Below are 19,303 nucleotides of genomic sequence, written 5' to 3'. Positions count from 1 at the left end.
AAGCCATGTGACGAGTGTGAAACACTCTTTTATGCGCATATGTGGCGTCACGTAGCACGTGAACTTATTACGAGCGGGCAGCTGATTAATAGTCCCTCGTATACAACCTAATGACACCAAGTCTGCCAGTACGAGACCCTCGTTAATGAAAAAGGGAAAGAAGTGTATACCTATGGGCTCGTTTTTTCCGTGTTTTGACACAATAATTATGAGATCTAACAGACAGTAAGGCCAAGGAATGTACAGGGGAAGTTATTAGAACCAATGGAATGTAAATAAGAAAGAAAAGAGGGTGAAAAAATAACCAGCCGTGAGCAGGAATCGAACTCACGACCTTCGAATGACGCGTTCGATGCTCTAACCACTCAGCTATCACAGCGGCCTTACCTCCATCCACTTTTTTTTTGTTTATATGTGAATTTAGAAGAAGGAGTGTCAGTCAGCGCCATCTATAAGCCATGCGACGAGTGTGAAACACTCTTTTATGCGCATATGTGGCGTCACGTAACACGTGAACTATATATATATATATAAGTATATATATATATATATATATATATATATATATATATATATATATATATATATATATATATATATATATATATATATATATATATATATATGCATGCGCTTTCACATAACTGTTTATTCGGCCGACGTTTCGACGGGGACCCCGTCTTTTTCAAGGCATAATGTATCTTTTTACCTTTTTCAAGGCATTATGCCTTGAAAAAGACGGGGTGCCCGACAAAACGTCAGCAGAATAAACAGTTTTATGTAAAAGCGCATCTACTTTCATATTTATAACCTTGCGGCAACCGAAGTTATTCTTCTGCACATATATATATATATATATATATATATGTATACTTGCCTTTGGCTGAGAAGAGAAAAAACGCCCTCCAGGAACAGGAAGAGCCATGCACAGCCGTATTAACCCACCGCTAACCAACATCATGTATGATTTTGGTCTGGCGCAGATATAAAAAAACGCTTGCATTGTTTTTCAAAGACTGCTCTGTGTTCTCTGTATTTTTATTGGTCTGCTTGGCTCCGCGTTAGCGCATTATGGGATTCTAAGTTCGAGCAGCAGAACAAAGTTACTTGTGTAGTAGTTGCAGTGTCATCAGGGCTGTACTCTCATGTGTCGAAAAGGTGTTCTTCAGGTTTTTTTTTCTGATCTTATCTTTCTTGTATGTTTTTCAACCTTCAGGAAACTGAATGACAGCTACATCAGAGAGAACGGCATCCGAATGCTGCCGGAGTATGCAGATCCATATCACAACAGGTAAGCTCATCATATATCGTGGTGATTTCTTTGTTTCTTTAATACAAGTGACAAACGGCCTTATTGTTGTGTAAGCGCGCCCGTACAGCAGCAGCATGCCCTTAATAAAGGACACGCTAATACACTTCTCCTTGGAACGAAACGCGCGTAGTGAACGAAGTAGTGTGCCGGAATTCATTCAGTTAGTTTTTTCTTTTTTCTGCTTGGTTGCATAATAATGAAAAAGCGCGCGCCTCTTGTTCAAGCGTGCGTAAACACGATTAAGGTGTTAGAACTACGTGCATAAATGAGCAGTTTACGCATTGGAGGGAGTTGAGACATTAGGTTCGGGGTAACTGCAGTGTGAAACACGATTTCCTTATTTGAGGTGGCGTTGCTCTTTTCTCTGATTGGGAGAGGGAGGGGGGTTGAAGGGGAAAAAGGGTGCAGTAATTGGTAGATGTTCCAGCTATTCTGGTAAAAAGAAGGCTAAAAAGAATCAAACTATGTCAAGTGCCCTGTTTTGTTGTGTTCTGTGGTTTGTCTTCAAGTTTTCCTTGATTTGCATGTTGCTCAGGCGTGTTTATATATCCGTATCGAACGCAACCTCAAGGCATTGCAGTTATAACCAAGTTATTCACGGTGACTTTCAAGGCTACCATCAACAGTCATGTTTAAGAGGAGCTGGATTAGTGTTGGCTTCAAGCGGATCAAGCCTTTCAAAGATCTCTTGTGCTCTCCGAACCCGCTTTTATCCATGTGGTATACAGTCTGAAATTATCGACGTTACGCCTAGTTTGAACACGTTGCAGGTTATCGAAATTGCATCCACCCACACATTTCACCACCCGCACTCCAACCTGATATGACCGAGGAACTCTGGAAGGAGCCGAAGCAGCTTTTATACCTAAATATATATCAAGTGTCTTCGTGAGAACGAAACCCCAACTTGTACTTGAGTAGGGACCATTATATAAAGCCCTGTCTCACGTGGCAACTTCAGTGCCCTTTGAGCGAGTGCACTTCGCCGCGAGTGTCATTTGCACGCTGTCAGGCGAGGAAGTTTGCTGTCACTCGCTGCAAAGTAGGTACACTTGCGGGCAAGAGCGTTCGCCAACCTCACTTCGCTGCGACGGAATATATGGCCTCGGTTGCAGTGGTGTACGAACAAATGCACCATGGCATCAAGTGGTGCTCATAGTATTTTAAATCATTGTTTTCGTGATTAGAAATACTGCTCAATTACTAAAAGAGGTTGTACAACAATAACAACAACAACAACAACAACAACAACAAAAGACATTGCCCTCGGGCAGTTTGCGGTCGCGTCCGCTGGGGGGATGCCAGAGCACATGCATGCCTTGCACACGCCGTGTCTGTCGCGTTGTTTACTTCCTCGCACCGTTCAACATGTGTAGGTATGTCGTTCTCTAGTGATTTGTGATGGCGTGGCCACCTGGTGCGACTTCCGCGCAGACTCCGACGCTGAGACACGGGAGCAAAAATATAACAATTATGTGTGGCGCCACTAATCCGTGAATTGCAACAGCCATACTTGCCAAACTACACTTCGTTTACTCGTGTAGCAGCGCATCGCCAAAGTGACACTCCGTGAGTATAAGTGCCCACGCTCGAAGTGCACATAAGTTGCCACGTGTGGCAGGGGTATCGGAGTTCCAGCTAGTCCAACTACAAATAGAATTGTAATACCACTGGTATCTACTCATATAAATATAAGTGCACTGGCTGGAGGCCGTTGTACTTAGATCTTTAGGCGGATGTTAAGAAACACCAGATGGTCAAAATTTACGGAGCATAAGTGAATGGCATGTGAACACAACGACGTTCCTCATAATCACAACGTTGTTGGCGGGTAAGACCCCAACAGTTATAAATTATTATAGTAATTGTAAATATAGCAGTGAGGCTGCCCGTCGCCTTAACAACTGTACTACAGTAACAGGGCAACACTTTTTGTAAGCGTACAGCGCCCCAACCGTATGAAGTGACACTGACGCCTAAAAATGGTGCTTGACAGCTTAGCATAGTCGCTGCATAACGGCGTCCGTCATACTAGTGTTTCTGCCAAAATCAATTGGGCACCCTGAACCTGGTCAATGTCTTAACTTTTTTTTCTTTCAGAATGTGGCGTCCTTTTTAGTTTACATAAATTTTCTCGCATCGCTATGGTCTAAATATGCTTCCAATCGAATTATGTTACCGGAGACGGAAAAAGAAAGAGAGAGTCTTGCCTCCTAATGTTTACAAAAGTGCGAGACTAAATATCATTGTTGATTAACGGCCTTTACTCTCATGTCTCGCAGGTTATGTTAAACCACTGTCACACGGCAAATCTAATTTAATTTACAAGGAATGACATTAAGCAGACCTAATTCCTTCTATATAACTGCGTGCTATCACACGACGAAAACAAATGTCATTTTGAATTGATGATCATGGCGCTAGCCCTCCTGAGCCATGAATTTCGGGACACATAAGAAATGCACTTGCTTGTAACATGCGTGTATTCACACACAAAAAAATAGTTTTTATAGATAAAAAAGCGCTCCCAGAATATAAACGCAGCTGTTTTACACAACTTGTTACAGCTGCACAAAACACTCGAAAGCCAACATGGCCGACGATATGACCAGGCATGAGTACAGTTGTAAAGTGAACTGAAGCGGTGGGCATGACTGACTTCCGATGTCATGCAGCGACTTCGTGTAGTCGCCACCTTAGCCACCACAACACGTGCGATTTGACGATCAGCACCCACGATGGAAGCAACAACGGCAACAAAACAAAAATGAAACATGGCCGGCGTCCAGTCACTGTAGTTGAGAATAATTTTTTTTTCATTTTTAGAGACTGTCGCGTGTGCCATTATGTCCCAAAACCAGTAGTAAGTTGATGTAGTAAAGAATAAGATATTTACAAATGATAAAAGATGCGCATACATAAGTTAACAGTCATCTCTTTAAAAGTCATTGGCGTCGAGACTACTCATTCGGCCCGAAATTGAATTCGAATGTGTTTCGGGAACTCATTCGCCAGAAAATGTCATTTTCGTCAAATGGCATTAGTTTTCCCTTGTAACAGCAAACAAATGGCATTACAAACGAATAAAATTCACTGTAAATGACATTATATTTGCCGTGTGACAGGGGTATTACTTTGTAAAAGAACGGAATTTTCTGTTTTAAGCTCGCCTTGTAGAATTCCACTAATGAGCTTGTGCCTCGAAAGCTAATATACTTCGTGGGCCGACCATCACATTTCCTCATTGTCAAACTGAAAGAGCTCTACAGTACGTGCCGCGCTTTCTTTCTCATCACTTACGATGTGCATGCACTGCTTTTCTGTTTCTTAATACTATCTCGCACTGAAAGCTTTGTGTGTTACTACCTACTCACGTTTCGTCTCGTATGTCAACAATGCCTGTACCCACTCTGGTTATGCCTCGTAATAAGATGGTGGTATTTGGTAAAACACGGCAGAGCTCATGTTTTACGCGGCTGTGCAATGTCTTCACCTGGAACACGCTGTGTACAGCTAACAAAACTGAACTGTGCTCGCGTCGTCGTCGCCTTGTAGGAGAAAGCGCGCGTGGAATCTGTCTGCTTGGAAAGGCTGGGTCTTTCAAAAAAGAGTAGGCCCTTACGTCACATACATAGGGTGACCCATGTTTACAAGTGTAATTCTAGAATCAGCTACCAATTAAAAAAATGTTTTTAAAAGGTCACTGCAAACGTTGCACAGTCTTGGTTTGCGAAAAGGGAGTGTTCTCAGACACAGCGAAATGACAACTGAGACGCTTATTCACGTTATTCTGTACTTGTGAGTGCGTTTCATGCGTCCTTTGTGCGTGAAAACGCGGGGCACGTTTCGATCTGCATGCTATTCTGTGCGTGACCTTCCAAATTGACGCGTTCATTGCTTCGCCTTTGCGGCAAAGCTGTGACTTTTTTTCATATAGATCGCAGCTTTTTATTGATTGATTGATTGATCCATTGGCTAAAATATTATTGACCTCCACGATTTATTAAGAGAGCACCTAAAGCACAATACACACGATCGCTCTGGCATTCGTCGCCTGCTGTGGCCGGAAAACACATTCGTGGAAAACGGAGAGAGAGGAAGACTATTGATTAAAAGTCAAAGAGGTCGTGGAGTACCGAATCCACTTAGCATTCTAAGAAAATCGACACAGCGCAAAGCCACTGACACTGAACGATGGCAGCGGTCACAGCGAAATGTTCTCTCGCAACAAGCTGCCTCTATGGCGCGGAGCAGTATCGCAATTCGCTTACCTTGTCGCTGTGGCACAACTGGCTATTCTAGGACCACCGTGTCCAATGCTATAGTTTCAATAGCAAAATGTACTCTTTTTATATTGAGACATTGTCCTTTGGCGTACTGATTGTCTTTTTTGCCTCGCACTGCAACGAGTAAAAAAAAAGTATATTAAAAATTATAGTAATGAAGATTAGTAAACGAGTAAGCAAGATTTATTGTGGTGGCTATTGTTGTTGTTTTGTCAATACTTGCTTACTATACAGTATTTTGGTTCAACTATAAAGAGCACCTATAATAAACGTCTGTGCAAATGAAGTAAATTTTAGGAATTTCAATAATAACATCAATCCTAACGATTTAAGGCACGACAAGACAGCGTCGCATCTATATGACAAACGGAGGAAAACGGTAAAATATAAGATTTCACTTTGCAGTTTATTTTGTTGTCTTTAATAACGAAAATGTTTAAAAATAATGGCGACTACGGTACTAGTATTTTATATATAGTTTAGCCGTTGCTACTGGTGCTATACACTTCGACGCAGTGAAATGGGCTCGCTGAACACTTGCTTGGAAGTGTGTTCTGCAGCGTTGAGCACTAGCTGTGCTTTTTATGATTCCCAGAGGGAGCATTTTTTGCATTCGTTTGATGACATTCCACTTATCGGTCGTTGCCGACCACTGTCACGTGCACACTAAACGAAAATGACCTGAAATAACCTCAAAAACTGGGTAAACCATTTGTCCTCTAGCGCACAACCTTTCCTGGGGTTTTTTTACCACCTACTATCGAGGTAAAAATTTACTCTCTTGCTAACTGAGTTTTTGAACGTAGGGAGAGTAGTAATTATTTACCCCAGTGAGGTTTTGAGCGAGTATAAAGAGAGTAAATTTTTACTGCCTTCACAAGGTTTTTGAGGTGATTTTTGGTAGTTATTTCCGGTGGTAAAAAAATAAAAATTGACGGGTGACTTCGCCCAGAGTCGACAAGTTTATCAAATAGCAGAATTGATTGAATTTATTAAACGGCAGAATTGGTGACACATAGATTCACACACAGACAAACACGCACACACAACAAATGCAGAATAATACACCACTCGAACAGACTGCACGCGTTGCTCGCCTACACTTCGACAATTCGGTATATATAGGCACGACTTTTTGAACGGCCGTGTAGTACCGGTAGGAGAGCTCTTTTTTGCATCAATTAAAAACAACGGTTGAAGGCGCAAACGTAAAATTAAGGTGGGCTGCAGGGCATTAAATGTCACACCGACCTTTTATCTTAAATCTACCCGATCTCACCTTTTTGATTACCAATAATTACTTGGCACACCGGGCTCATGGCCCCACGCGTGTTAGCATTGCTGATGCACAAGTCCATAAAATGTACCTAAGTACGCACAAACCATGGTAGCTCAATGATTTTCATTGAGCGACGGTGCACAAACACAGTAGCAGCACAACGGGCGTAGAAGAGTGGTCCACGCCTGCATATAAGCTGCTTACCGATGGCGTGCTAGGCCTTTTCGAGGAGCACGGCTATCCGATGAAACAAAGCTGGCGATCACAGAACACATATCTTGTGCAAATTTCGTCGTCATTTCAGACACAAATGAACACGTTACCGGTATCTTACGGGGACGGGGCGGTGTATGCATACTTCCAACGAAAGATGATGATATGTGGGGTTTAACGTCCCAAAACCACTCTATGATTATGAGAGACGCCGTAGTGGAGGGCTCCGGAAATTTAGACCACCTGGGGTTCTTTGACGTGCACCCAAATCTGAGCACACGGGCCCACAAGATTTCCGGCTGCATCGGAAATGCAGCCGCCACAGCCGGGATTCGAACCCGCGCCCTGCGGGTCAGCAGCCGAGTACCTTAGCCACTAGACCACCGCGGCGGGGCTTCCAACGAAAGACTACCGTCCGGGTTTTCTTCGTGATCACCGGCAGCCACTTGTTGGTTCCGTCTGCCTCTTATCGGCTTCGTGCAACATGTTTGAGAACAGTTGGCGCATGAGGCGGGCGATTCGGGCAGCTCTTCACTCATGCATATATCGCCTACTGTGGAACAAAATATATGCGATGCTTCTTTCACCTGCCCCGGCGACACACTTCCACTGGTCACTGGCGGCCGCGGCTCGGTGCCGACGACAGAGTGAAGCATTTTGCTTATTGCTTCTCCAGTAGGCAAGCACAGACGATGATACCAGATTGATTTTGTTACCACTGGCAGATCTTCGCGATTGGGCTCGGAAGCGAGATATCCGCGACGTGCAGATTCGGAGGCGCTCGGAAGCGCACGGTCGCTCGATGATGTAGCAAACACGTGACATCCATCAGCCCAACCAGGCACACAGATACCGAGCTTCTTGCACCGTCTGTCTCCAAGACCATCGCTGAGCAAAAGCCAACAATTTGCGAAAATATGCAGGACAACTTTCCCCAGCAGATTTTCTTTCTTGTTTTTTTTCTTTTTTGAGAGCCCCCCCCCCCCCGTCTTCTGTTTTCGTTCACAGAATGCTGTTCTCACTTGTGCTTATGCTGCCCCCAGTTCCAGTAAAAGTGCGTTGACTCGAGGTCAGTCCTGAGGCACGGCGATGCCAAAAAAAACAAAACAAAAAAACATCTGTGGTCCTCGCGTACCTTCAGGATTCACTGAGAGCGTCACAAGGGGGGTATGGGGCAAAAACCGCCGAAGAAGCTGCACCTTGCAGTCACGTGGTAATAAACTGTGAAACGCAGGCTAAAAATCACGTGATAAAAACTCTCTACGTGGTAAAACTGGATTTTGACATCCTTTTACTACTTGCCTGAGAGGTGGTGGTAAAACTATGTCATGTACTATCCTTTACTCCTACACGAGGTAGTAATTTTAAACTCGAGAGAGTTTTCAGAAGTCATGAGCCGCAAAAACCCCAAACTCGGATATTTTTTGCTCACAGTGTGTAACTTCTAAATTGCTGCAGAGAAGATAACTTGTTTTATACGCCAGGTCGCTCAATTCTGGGTTTGTTGCGTGGGAATTCTTCGAGTAGCTGGCCAGTCGGACACCAGCACCGCTAATGACACGCTTCTTCGGCATGATCACTCCAGCTCCATATCTAGCAGTAGAGCACGTCTTAATAATATCTGGGCTTTAACGTTCTAAAACCACCATATGATTATGAGAGACGCCGCCGTTGTAAAGGGCTCCAGAAATTTCGGCCACCTATAGGGTTTTATACCTTAATTATATAAGTACACGGGCCTCAAACACTTTCGCCTCCATCGAAAATGCAGCCGGGATTTGATACCACGACCTTCGGGTTAGCAGTCGAGGGCCATTAGCAGGCCACCTCGGTGGAGCAGTGAAGCATGTCTTATGGCGTATTCGGTTGGTCCTCTGACTCAGAGTCGCCGGATGCAAAGGCAGCTCGCAATCGGAGCGGGAGAGGCAGCGTACCAACCGAATACATCGGTGATCTCAGAGCGCTTAGAGCAGTGCGTCTATAGCGCCCCCGTGAAACCAGCGCTGGAAGCTGCCGGGCAAACATTGTTGTGCCGCGTCAACAAATGGTGCCGATAAGTTCAGTGAACATCTCTGACATGTCTGACCTTTCTTATATTCGTTATATCTCTCCCTCTCTATCTCTCTAACATGGCTGGGCATAGCGAAGGCCTTCTGAGCTGTGCACATAAATCTAGCGATCCTCCTATAGTCCGCACTGCTATCTTCAAGGCAGATCACAAGGCTGTCTGTGAGATGCTGCAACGACAGCATTGACGTTTCCTCTGCCTTCGCTAGCCACCTCGTTATTGACATGCTTTATTTATGGCTTTGTAGATGTGAATAAGCCCCAAACGTGCGCAAAAACGCCATTAACAGCGCACATGTACGAAGTATTACGCACCCGGCGATGCCCTCAACCGAAATGCACGCTCGCGCTCCTCACCTCACCTCGTTCACCTACCGGCAGCCACGTGATTGGCTGGCTTGTGTCACGTGATTCGTCCTCTCGGCCAGATCGTGCCACGCTCCCACTTTGAAGTCAGAGCGGTCGGGAGCGCTCTGAGGCAGAGGCCAACGCTCTGAAAGAGCCAACCGTAGGTAGGCGCCGCGCTCAAATTCTACCAACCGAAGGCACAGCCACTTTTCCGAGTGCTCTAGAGCGCTCGAAAACGCCCATTCGAATACATTGTTTGCTATTCGAAGCGAAACGTGTTTTGTGTTTTTCACGACTGACCTGGCTTTTCTGTCGAACGGCCGTGGTCTTGTGTTCCTATCGCAGCTGTATCTCGTCATGAAATGCAGACAGTAAAAATATATTTGACGTTTTCGTGTGTAATACGCAGAGTTTAAAAGCCCTCAAATTTTTCAAAGGTGTGCTATAGAAAATGTCACTGTGTAAATAAATAGTAATTGTGAATATCTGGGCAAGACGCGGTGCTAGAGCCACCTTAGTTCTGATGATTTGTGGGGTTTAACGTCTCAAAACCACCATATGATTATGAGAGACGCCGTAGTGGAGGGCTCCGGAAATTTCGACCACCTGGGGTTCTTTAACGTGCACCCAAATCTGAGCACACGGGCCTACAACATTTCCGCCTCCATCGGAAATGCAGCCGCCGCAGCCGTGATTTGAACCCGCGACCTGCGGGTCGGCAACCGAGTACCTTAGCCGCTAGACCACCGCGGCGGGGCAGCCACCTTAGTTCTGTCGGCGATGTTTATATATGCGGCCACTCATGTCTGGAAGTACCACCATTTGGACATTGAACACAAGCTTGTCGCAGCTCAACTTTGTGCAGTAGTTGAAGTTCTCACGGCTGCTCCGACGTGTTAAATCCGTGACAGCGATGTTTACAAGCCGTACGGCTTGTAACATACAACACAGTTTGTAGTACTGCTAGCTTGTCGCGTCACCTGCATCCGTCACTCGTACTGACTTTCGCTGGCAAGCGTGTGTTTTTGTGCAAGAGCAACCGCCGTCGCGTGTGAAGTGGCCCACATGAGCTTCATAATCCGCACCATTGCAACATTTGATTACAGTTGTTTTGGTAGTTTACACACATTCATCACTGCTTGGAAATTTGTCATAAGTGAAGTATCTATTTAGACGCATCAAGAGCGGTGCTAGACCTTTCACTACTTTCAGTAGTTCGCCTTCTGATAGAAAAGAAAATGCTTTCAGTTCACGAAAATATTTGCTCCTTTCCGTTCGTGTAGCTTTTTTGGATCGTAAAGGTGTATCCTTTGGTGAAAATATTTCGAGTATAAAAACAAAGCAAAAGTATTCATAAAACGTCAAACTGTCGCCTCAAGGGCGAAGCATTCAGTGCGCTAGCAATGAATTCGAGTGTTATACAAAAACAAAACTTATATCAGCTAGTACTTTTGGATTCGTTCCCGCGTAATTTCACAAAACTCTGGTTCAAAGGGGCCCTGTAACACTTTTTCAGCATGGTCAGAAAATGCTGCTGTTTGATAGCCGAGGCTCCCAAGAACGTGCGAGCCAAATATAACAGTGCAGTACGTGGGGTACAATTTACAATAACCTCTCAAGGTCAGATAAAGATCACTTTTTCTTCTCTCTACAAATTATGCTATATATTCCAAAATTGCTGCCTCGTAGGCCAGTATCGCGCCATTGGCTGTTCAAAGCGTTCGGGAACTGCTCAGGCCACAGCGGAGCCCGGCTGTGGCCTGAGCCACAAGATAAAGTAAAGACAGCGAAAGAGAAAGAAAATACAGCGCCGTCTTTTCTTTCTATTTTGCTCCTTCCCTGTCCTGTATTTTTTTTTTTTTTGGTGTTGCGCTGTAAGTAACTACACAGTGGAGGGCCGCGACTTGTGCGCGTATACGCGAGCGGTCGCACTGAAAAACCGCGCATTCGAAGAAAGAAAAGAAAGAGAAACTGGCCAATGTCAAAAGGCGTGTGCGACGTATTTTCTTTCCCCGGGCTATTACCATCTGCTTAGCTTCCAGTGCTTTCGTCGGGACGAAAGAAGAGAGAAAGCAATGGCAGCGTGCGACAAGTCTTTTCAACTCCGCTCGTACTGGACGAATTCTAAAAAAACTTTTGCGGTGGTAAATTCATGAAGCAATAAGTTCCTTTACTGAAGTCATTCTATGGCTACTCGGAAAAGTGTGGCAGGGTCACTTTAAGCGAATACGGTGAAGTGGCTTTCGCGCTTTCTGTTGTCTCAACGCGAGATGAGTGGTAAGAGCACCGCACGTCTCTACGAGCCGCCTACTGTTGTATGTCGAGAAAGCGCGTGCCAGTGCTCGCCACCGCGCTTGTATAAGCGAAGTTCGCAGTTGCTGCTCGAGTGACGCAGCAAGTCATGTTTCCTCGCCCGACAAAAGTCCTCTGCATGTCTCCCAGAACGTTGAATTGTGGCAACCTGCTAATGGCATTGCTGGCGAAGTGCGTTCACTCTATATGACCTTATACAGCGTGGAAACTTGGGCAAGTTGGTAGGACATCACTGAATGTAGCAACAGCGCAACCTATAAGTAGTTACTTCGTAACTAGTGAAGCGCTCTTTTCTGTCCTTGTTTTTTTTTTCGCTTCCGCAGTTACGAAGTAACTATTTCTAGGTTGCGCTGTTCCTACATTCAGTTATAACCTTATACATATTGTCCGTGCTACAGGGGTTCATTACATCATGTTTCAGTCTCCAGGTTCATATACTTTGGGTCGGCGAATGGCAGCTATTTGTCTATGCGTGCACTGAGTTTATCGATGTTTTCTTGCCGAAGAGAGAGGCGGCAGAAGACAGTTGTCCTTCGCGCAAGTATAACACTCACTGGCGCCTGCAACCTGAATCACTGAGTGAGCGCCTACATTTTGTTTTCATGTCTCCACGCCAAACATGCAATCGTGGCGTCTCAATGGTGGCCAACTACCACCAATCCTGTTAGCACGGTACTTCAATGTTGAAGTAGAGCTTAGAGTAAATCTCTAGTTTTCGTTCATTGCTTACATTGCCGGGGTGGCCTGTTCAGGCAGAACTAGCCGTGCGCTTTGGGTTTCTTGGCCATGCTAAATTACCCAAAGGCATGGTTATTCTCGAGACAGCTGCTCTTAGTAGGTGCAAATAGGAAGATGAAGCTTGGTGAAGGTACCCAGGAGTGCTACCGTCATGCGCCACAATTTATAGGTTTGATGCATACATGTTAGTCGAGAGCTCGGCAAGAGTGCACGCCGTGGAAGGAGCATCGTGTCCACAGGATGTGGTTGAATCCAGTAAGCTTGAACAGCTATCCGTGCATTATCTGTCGCCCCGTAGGTTTCTGGGACGATTAAAAGCTTCGCAAGACTCGTTAGTTTTAGCGACCATAAATATTAGCTCGACGCCCAATCGCCCCAGCGCACGCCTGACATAAGGCCTTTGGGTACTGAAAGGTAACGTTAGCTCATGAAGTGCCCTATCACAGGTTGATATCTTCACGGGACGCACTTGACAAACTTGTCCATTTTAGTGGCGAGTTTGCGTGTACCTGCTAAATATTAATAGATGAATAATAAATTTATAAAACTCACAAGGTCCCTCATACATTCAGTTACGGCGACTCGAAGGTGAAACCCATCTTTTTTTTTTTTCTTCACAGTCGAGGCACAGATCCCTGCGCTCCACCCTTCGAAAGCGCTTGGAGCCCAACGTAGTATTGCACTGCCTCCAAAATCGGAGGCGCCTCACCTGATTTTGCGTTGCCACCTTGATCGGATCACATTTGACCATTTGATTAAGTTACGATGTCATGTCATTACATAATCATTTTATGTTACGTCATCTGACGTCACAGGGACATCATGATTGCGTTATCATGAATTCACAATTGCTGGCTATATCTGACGTCATTTGGGGACGTCATCACGTGCTGGTGTTGTGTTGCATACTCGTCCCCGACGGGGCGGGACGCCGACGCTGCCGACGCAGGATGCTGACTAAGAGAGAGAGAGAAAGAAACCAAGGGGAAATGAAGGGAGGTTATTTTGCCGCCGGTGGCAAAGTCGGCGTCGCTCAATATATATATATATATATATATATATATATATATATATATATATATATATATATATATATATATATATATATATATATATATATATATATAGAGAGAGAGAGAGAGAGAGAGAGAGAGAGAGAGGGGGGGAAAGAAGTGTATACCTAAGGGCTCGTTTTTTCTCGTTTTTTCCGTGTTTTAACACTATATATATATATATATATATATATATATTGGGTCATTCATTATGCGCTTCTCATATATGCATTATCATAATCATCATCGTCATCCGTCTGGGTCCCAGTCCTCATCTTTACTGGGGGTCACCACAATCATCATCGGGTGTGTGCACGCTCGGTCTCAGACTGCCCGTTCGTTGCTGAGCCCTTGGGCTGAATAAACGCTGTCTCAACCCAGATTTCATACGTGGTGGAAGTGGATTTTCGGTCCTCGGTCCTCTCCCACTTCGCTTGACTTCCTGGAGCTGCGTTCAGGCCGCCGATTGCCCTTACCCCCCCCCCCCCCCCCCTGTCTGGCAGCATGTCACAGAACGAGCCTGCCGGCGCTGCTACCATCACTGCTGCCATCTCCTGCTGCCATCTCCTGCTGCCATCTCTCTCGCGCCGTCTTCAGCCGCGCCTCCTGTGTACGTACACAGCCACCAGCGTGATCCCCTCTCTTCGCCGGACGTTGCGGGGAAGACGTGGAAGACTGGCTCGATGAGTACAGCCGCGTGAGTGTTGCTAATTGCTGGGACGATAGCGCCAAGCTCCGCTACGTATCTTTCTACTTGACCAGTGTGGCAAAGACGCGGTACTTTAACCACATAATCGAACATACCTGACTGGGCTACCTTCGAGCAGCAGCTACGTCATGTTTTTGGCACACTGGCCATTCGGTCCGCAGTCGCGAAGAGAACCCTCGACACTCGTCAACAACATTCCGGTGAGTCGTACACGTCGTACATCGAGGACGTTCTTGCGCTCTGCCGGCGGGCCAATTCATCTATGCCGGAGTCCGACAAAGTACGCCACATTATGAAGGGCATAGTCCCTGTTGCCTTCAATACCATGGTTGCTCGGAACCCGGCTACCATAGCCGACGTCGTCACGACATGTCAGCGCCTCGATACTCTGGACTCCGTTCGTCTACAACCAGACATAGGCGAACAATCTAACAGACCTCTCCGTGACCTCATAAAAGACATAATACGTGAAAAGTTGCAGAACATGGGTTTCCCACCTTCTCCACCGTGTTCTCCACAGTCTATGGGAGTGACATTACGCGAAACTATCAGGGAAAAACTGACATCTCTGAATTCTCCGGCTCACGTCCAGTCACCCTCGTCTCGGCCCATACGAACCTACGCGCAGGTCGCTGCTATGCCTCCCAGCGAGGTAAACACGACGTTGCCGCTAGCATCGTACATGTTGGTCGCTGCTGCTCCCCCGGTGAACTACCGTTCCATGCCCCCTGACCCTCCTTCGGCCCACCTGACCGTGCTATCTCCAGGGGCCCCTAACGCCTTCTACTCCCCACCCTGGCGCTCGTCCCGCCCTGTCTGCTACTACTGCGGCTATCGCGGCCACATATCTCGTTTCTGCCGAAAGCGCCAGCAAGATGAGCGTCGGAACGACACGCGTGAACGGGATTTGTACAGTGGGGCCTCTTATCAAGGTCGGCGTTATTCGTCGCCCCCGCACCGGTCTCCATCTCCTCCGGCGTCGACTGCACCACGGAACAGCCGAAACACGAGACGCCGCTCGCCTTCGCCCTTCCGCCGTTCCACTTCTCCACTTCGGCCCGCCTCATTCTCCTCTGATATTTATTCGGAAAACTAAATAATGCAGTTTGTGGAGGAAAAACTGCATTCGCAATTAGAACTGAATTTCCTCAATCAGGCCCGTGGAACATGGTCTCTGTGGAAGTAGAAGGAGTGCGAGTCGATGCTTTGGTGGACACAGGTGCGACATTGTCTGTTATACGTGGTGATTTGTGTGAACATTTAAAGAAAGTAACGACGCCTTACGATGGCCCCACGTTAGTCGCTGCCCAGGGGAACGTCATTCGCCCTTCCGCGTTTCGTACTGTGCTTGTTTTCATCGACGGCATCCGCCATCATATCCAGTTTGCTGTCCTGTCCCGCTGCTCTCACCGACTAACTTAAGGATGGGATTTTCTTTCTTCTGCCTCCGCGGCTATTTGCTGTGGCCAACGCGTCGTCCACCTCACCGACACGGACTGCACGCTCAGCGACGACCCCCAGAGGCCACTTCGTTTGACAGCTGCGGAAGATACCGAATTACCACCAGGTATATATATATATATATATATATATATATATATATATATATATATATATATATATAGAAAAAGACTCCGGCGCGAGGGGAAGCGAACGTGGATTCTCTGAATCGTGAGTGCGAGGCGTTAACGTTAACCACTGAGCCACTGGAGCACGTCTTTCACCGTTCAAACGGCAAGCTATTTATATCTACCACTTACCGCTGCTGACGGGCAACTAGGGAGGCATTATCGTGTTTCTGTTTTTTAACGTGCACTTACATTGCACTTTACACAAGCCTCTACTACTTTGTTCCAGCGAAATGTGACCGCCACCGCCGGAATGGAACCCGCGATCTTCGGGTCTGCAGCCCAGATGAGATAGAAAAGAAAGAACAAGAGAAAAAGCGGGCATGAACATCCAGTGAAAGCACACAGAACACGAACTCAAGCTCGTATAGTTTACAAACGCTCGTAAAGTCCGGTCGCCTTTAGGTAGCTCAGTATACGGATTTCATGACCTTGTGTATGCCCGATATTGTGCATCAAAGTTCCAGAATCAAAGTTCCAGAATGGACTTGCATAAAGACGATCAAGTATGGCTCCTAAAACACGTCGTTGAAATTTTGCGTTTGATACTGCACGTTTCAATCGCTTTAGTATGCCCCAATAATTTACATTCACTGTATAGCTTTCAGTAACATCAATACATCTGTAACATTCAAACATTAAAAAGGTGGTATATGTGGATCGTTCAGTCAGAAATAATTTTAATTTATTGATATGTGGGGTTTAACGTCCCAAAACCACTATATGATTATGAGAGACGCTGTAGTGGAGGGCTCAGAAATAATTTTGCTCGGCCGTAATGGTGCACTGATGTACGCAATACCTAATGTTCTGTGTCGCTCAGTGGCCATATTTTGACACCTATAGAACTTTCGTTAAACATAAAAAATGAATTTTTATGAAGAATTCTAAACACGAATATTTGTTAGTGCAGAAAGCATCAGGGTTTTCTTGTAACAGCTGAGAAAGCGTCATTATTGTGTTTCTGGTCTTCCACCTAGAGTATCTAGTAAAGTTCGTGTGCTATATGCAGATAAGCTGTGTTGAAATTATATTGGAAAACGCAATTCGTCGAAGCCGTTGCGAATATTCATGCGCTCTTCAAGTAGATCACATTGTAAAAGAAAAAGAATATTAACAAGGAAAGTATATGTCCACGTCAGCTTTGCAATAGTCACGTTTTTCTATGGTGCTTGATAATTGTCAGTTAGTGAGACTGTTACGTTTGCTATGGCTGTAGCTCTCGCGTATATTTTATTTTGAAGCGTGCGTAATGCCCTGCCGTCGTGGTGTTGTGGTTATGGCGCTCGAGTGCAAACCCGAAGGTCGCGGGATCGAATTCCGGCTGCGGCTGCCGCAGTTTTGATGGAGGCGAAAACGCTTAAGGCCCATGTGTTTAGATTGAAGTGCACGTTAAAGAACCACAGGTGGTCGGAATTTCCGGAGCCCTCCACTACGGCGTCTCTCATCATCATATGGTGGTTTTGGGTCGTTCAACACCAACAATCATAATATTTAATGTGTGTGAAGTTAAGCGTATTGCGAATACTAAATATATACTCGCAAAAATAGTTCCGAATGCGAAACTGTCATAGCATATGACTTTGCTACATTTATGTTTTTACCACTGTAAACGCAAGAGTCTTTTACCACGCAGTGTTCATTAACTGCGCGGTAAGTTAGGTAAGACTATACCTTCGTGGTTTTAACGTAGCTATTTTACTCTGCAGAACTTGTATTTGCCACCACAATTATCTCTTCATCATAACGTATGCACCTAACTCATTCAGGTTAACTTTATTGAAATGCGGTACACTTAAAACAGAACTATAACACCAACGCGTAAACGGTATACGGTGTTGATGTCACTAGGGCTTTTAACAACTTAAAGAAACACGGTACAGAAATAAAGTATGATATTACTGTACCGCTCCACTTTTCTCTATCGTTGTGTTTTAGCCACTCTTATATCCAGTGAAGGCACCGCAACACCACAACTGTGTTTTTTTAAGCTTCAAAAATTACTGCGTAGTTGTCACGCATAATTGTTCCCTCTCAGCCTACGCATTCTTAACGAGTAGCCTGTCGTTAGGGGGATGCACTGGAACTGGAACTATAGGAGCGGCTAAAGCACAATCGAGTGACAAAGGAGGATCAGTACTGCAGTACCAAGGCATATTTCGGTAACTTGCTAACGCTATACTGTCAAAACGCCCTATTGAAACAGAACAAATCCTGCCTCTAATGCGTGTAAATCTACTAATGTTGTCCTCAAGCAGCTCACAAGGCGCGCGAAGAAGCGCACGCGCTAGATGCAACTTTGTGGTGCGCGCTGCGCTTTCACGACGCTTTCAAGGTCATTTAATGAATCGATACTTTATGTTGTCTGTTGCATATCAGTTTCTTTTATGATAGGAAACCTCATTTTTTGTTGTTTAACCTTAGACGTTCCGTACACAGACAACTTTCTTTAGCGCGTGTGTCGTGCACCCTGGTCTGCTGTGGTTGCGTATGTACTCACCCGTCTCCGTAAAAAAACACCTTTTAATGAGCTGTTGTTGATACAACTCTGGGGGTGGTGTTTGGAGCAAGCGGTTTGTTTTCTTTGTCAGAAGGGTGCGCAGAAAACTAAACTTCTGCCATCAACTGGTATATCAATGCAACGAAGCAATTTAACTGAACTGAACGTCACCCGTCGCCAGGTGTGGTTCAGGGGCTGCATGGCGTGTATTGCTGCTGCTGATAGCAGGAAGTCGTGGGTTAGATTCCTGGTCGCAGCGACTGTTTTCCCTAAATTACCAAATGACCTTTTTTTTTCGGAGGCTAATATGCGCATGCGCAGCGGCGGGAACGTCACTCGTGCCATGTTTTTGGGGGGTCACTGGGGGGGGGGGGGGCGACAATTGCCAATTATCGCAAAACAATTAAACCTGGCCCCCGAAATTTTCTACTGATAACTTCGGCGGCCACTGACCCCCAGTTTCGATTTTGGTGATCTGCACGGGACGCGCTGTTCGCACCTGAAAAAATAGAGTCGCTGGAAAAAAATTTCAGAGTACCGCAAATGATAGGCTTCACGCGGGCAACATTTAGAGGCGGCGGCCATTTTCCTTCAAGGCTGTCTAGAGCTTTACTAGCGTGCGTGGAGATAAGACCGATCTTTCTGCGCCGATACCGTGTTACGTTCGCCTGAATTGAAATATGTCTGTGTTCCTTCAAGAGTATACTGGAAGTAACTTAAGGACATCGATAGCTATGAATGAACTGCGTAAAAGTGGCGTGATTGGGAATCTAAGGTGCGGCGAGTATCCCCATGTGCTCGCATACTCTCTTCGTGGCCACCATAGTTTCATCGCTCTCGTTTTGTCACGGCTGTTTT

At 45.7% G+C, this 19,303-nt stretch overlaps 1 protein-coding gene across 1 annotated transcript in view; it reads left to right on the top strand.

Moving 5' to 3' along the window:
• The first annotated feature begins 1,162 nt into the window (after positions 1 to 1,162).
• The window catches only part of LOC119161361 (procollagen galactosyltransferase 1-A), a 40,081-nt gene continuing 21,940 nt past the window's right edge, over positions 1,163 to 19,303 (top strand). Inside the window, exon 1 of the mRNA XM_037413799.2 lies at positions 1,163 to 1,291. Coding sequence (XP_037269696.2) covers positions 1,257 to 1,291 — 35 coding nt within the window. The 5' untranslated portion in view covers positions 1,163 to 1,256. The remainder of the gene's footprint in view (positions 1,292 to 19,303) is intronic.

This window comes from Rhipicephalus microplus, chromosome X, assembly GCF_043290135.1.
Source record: "Rhipicephalus microplus isolate Deutch F79 chromosome X, USDA_Rmic, whole genome shotgun sequence".
In the NCBI taxonomy this organism is placed as follows: domain Eukaryota; kingdom Metazoa; phylum Arthropoda; class Arachnida; order Ixodida; family Ixodidae; genus Rhipicephalus; species Rhipicephalus microplus.
The sequence above is the reverse complement of the archived record's forward strand: the minus strand, read 5'-3'. Positions and strand labels throughout refer to the sequence as shown.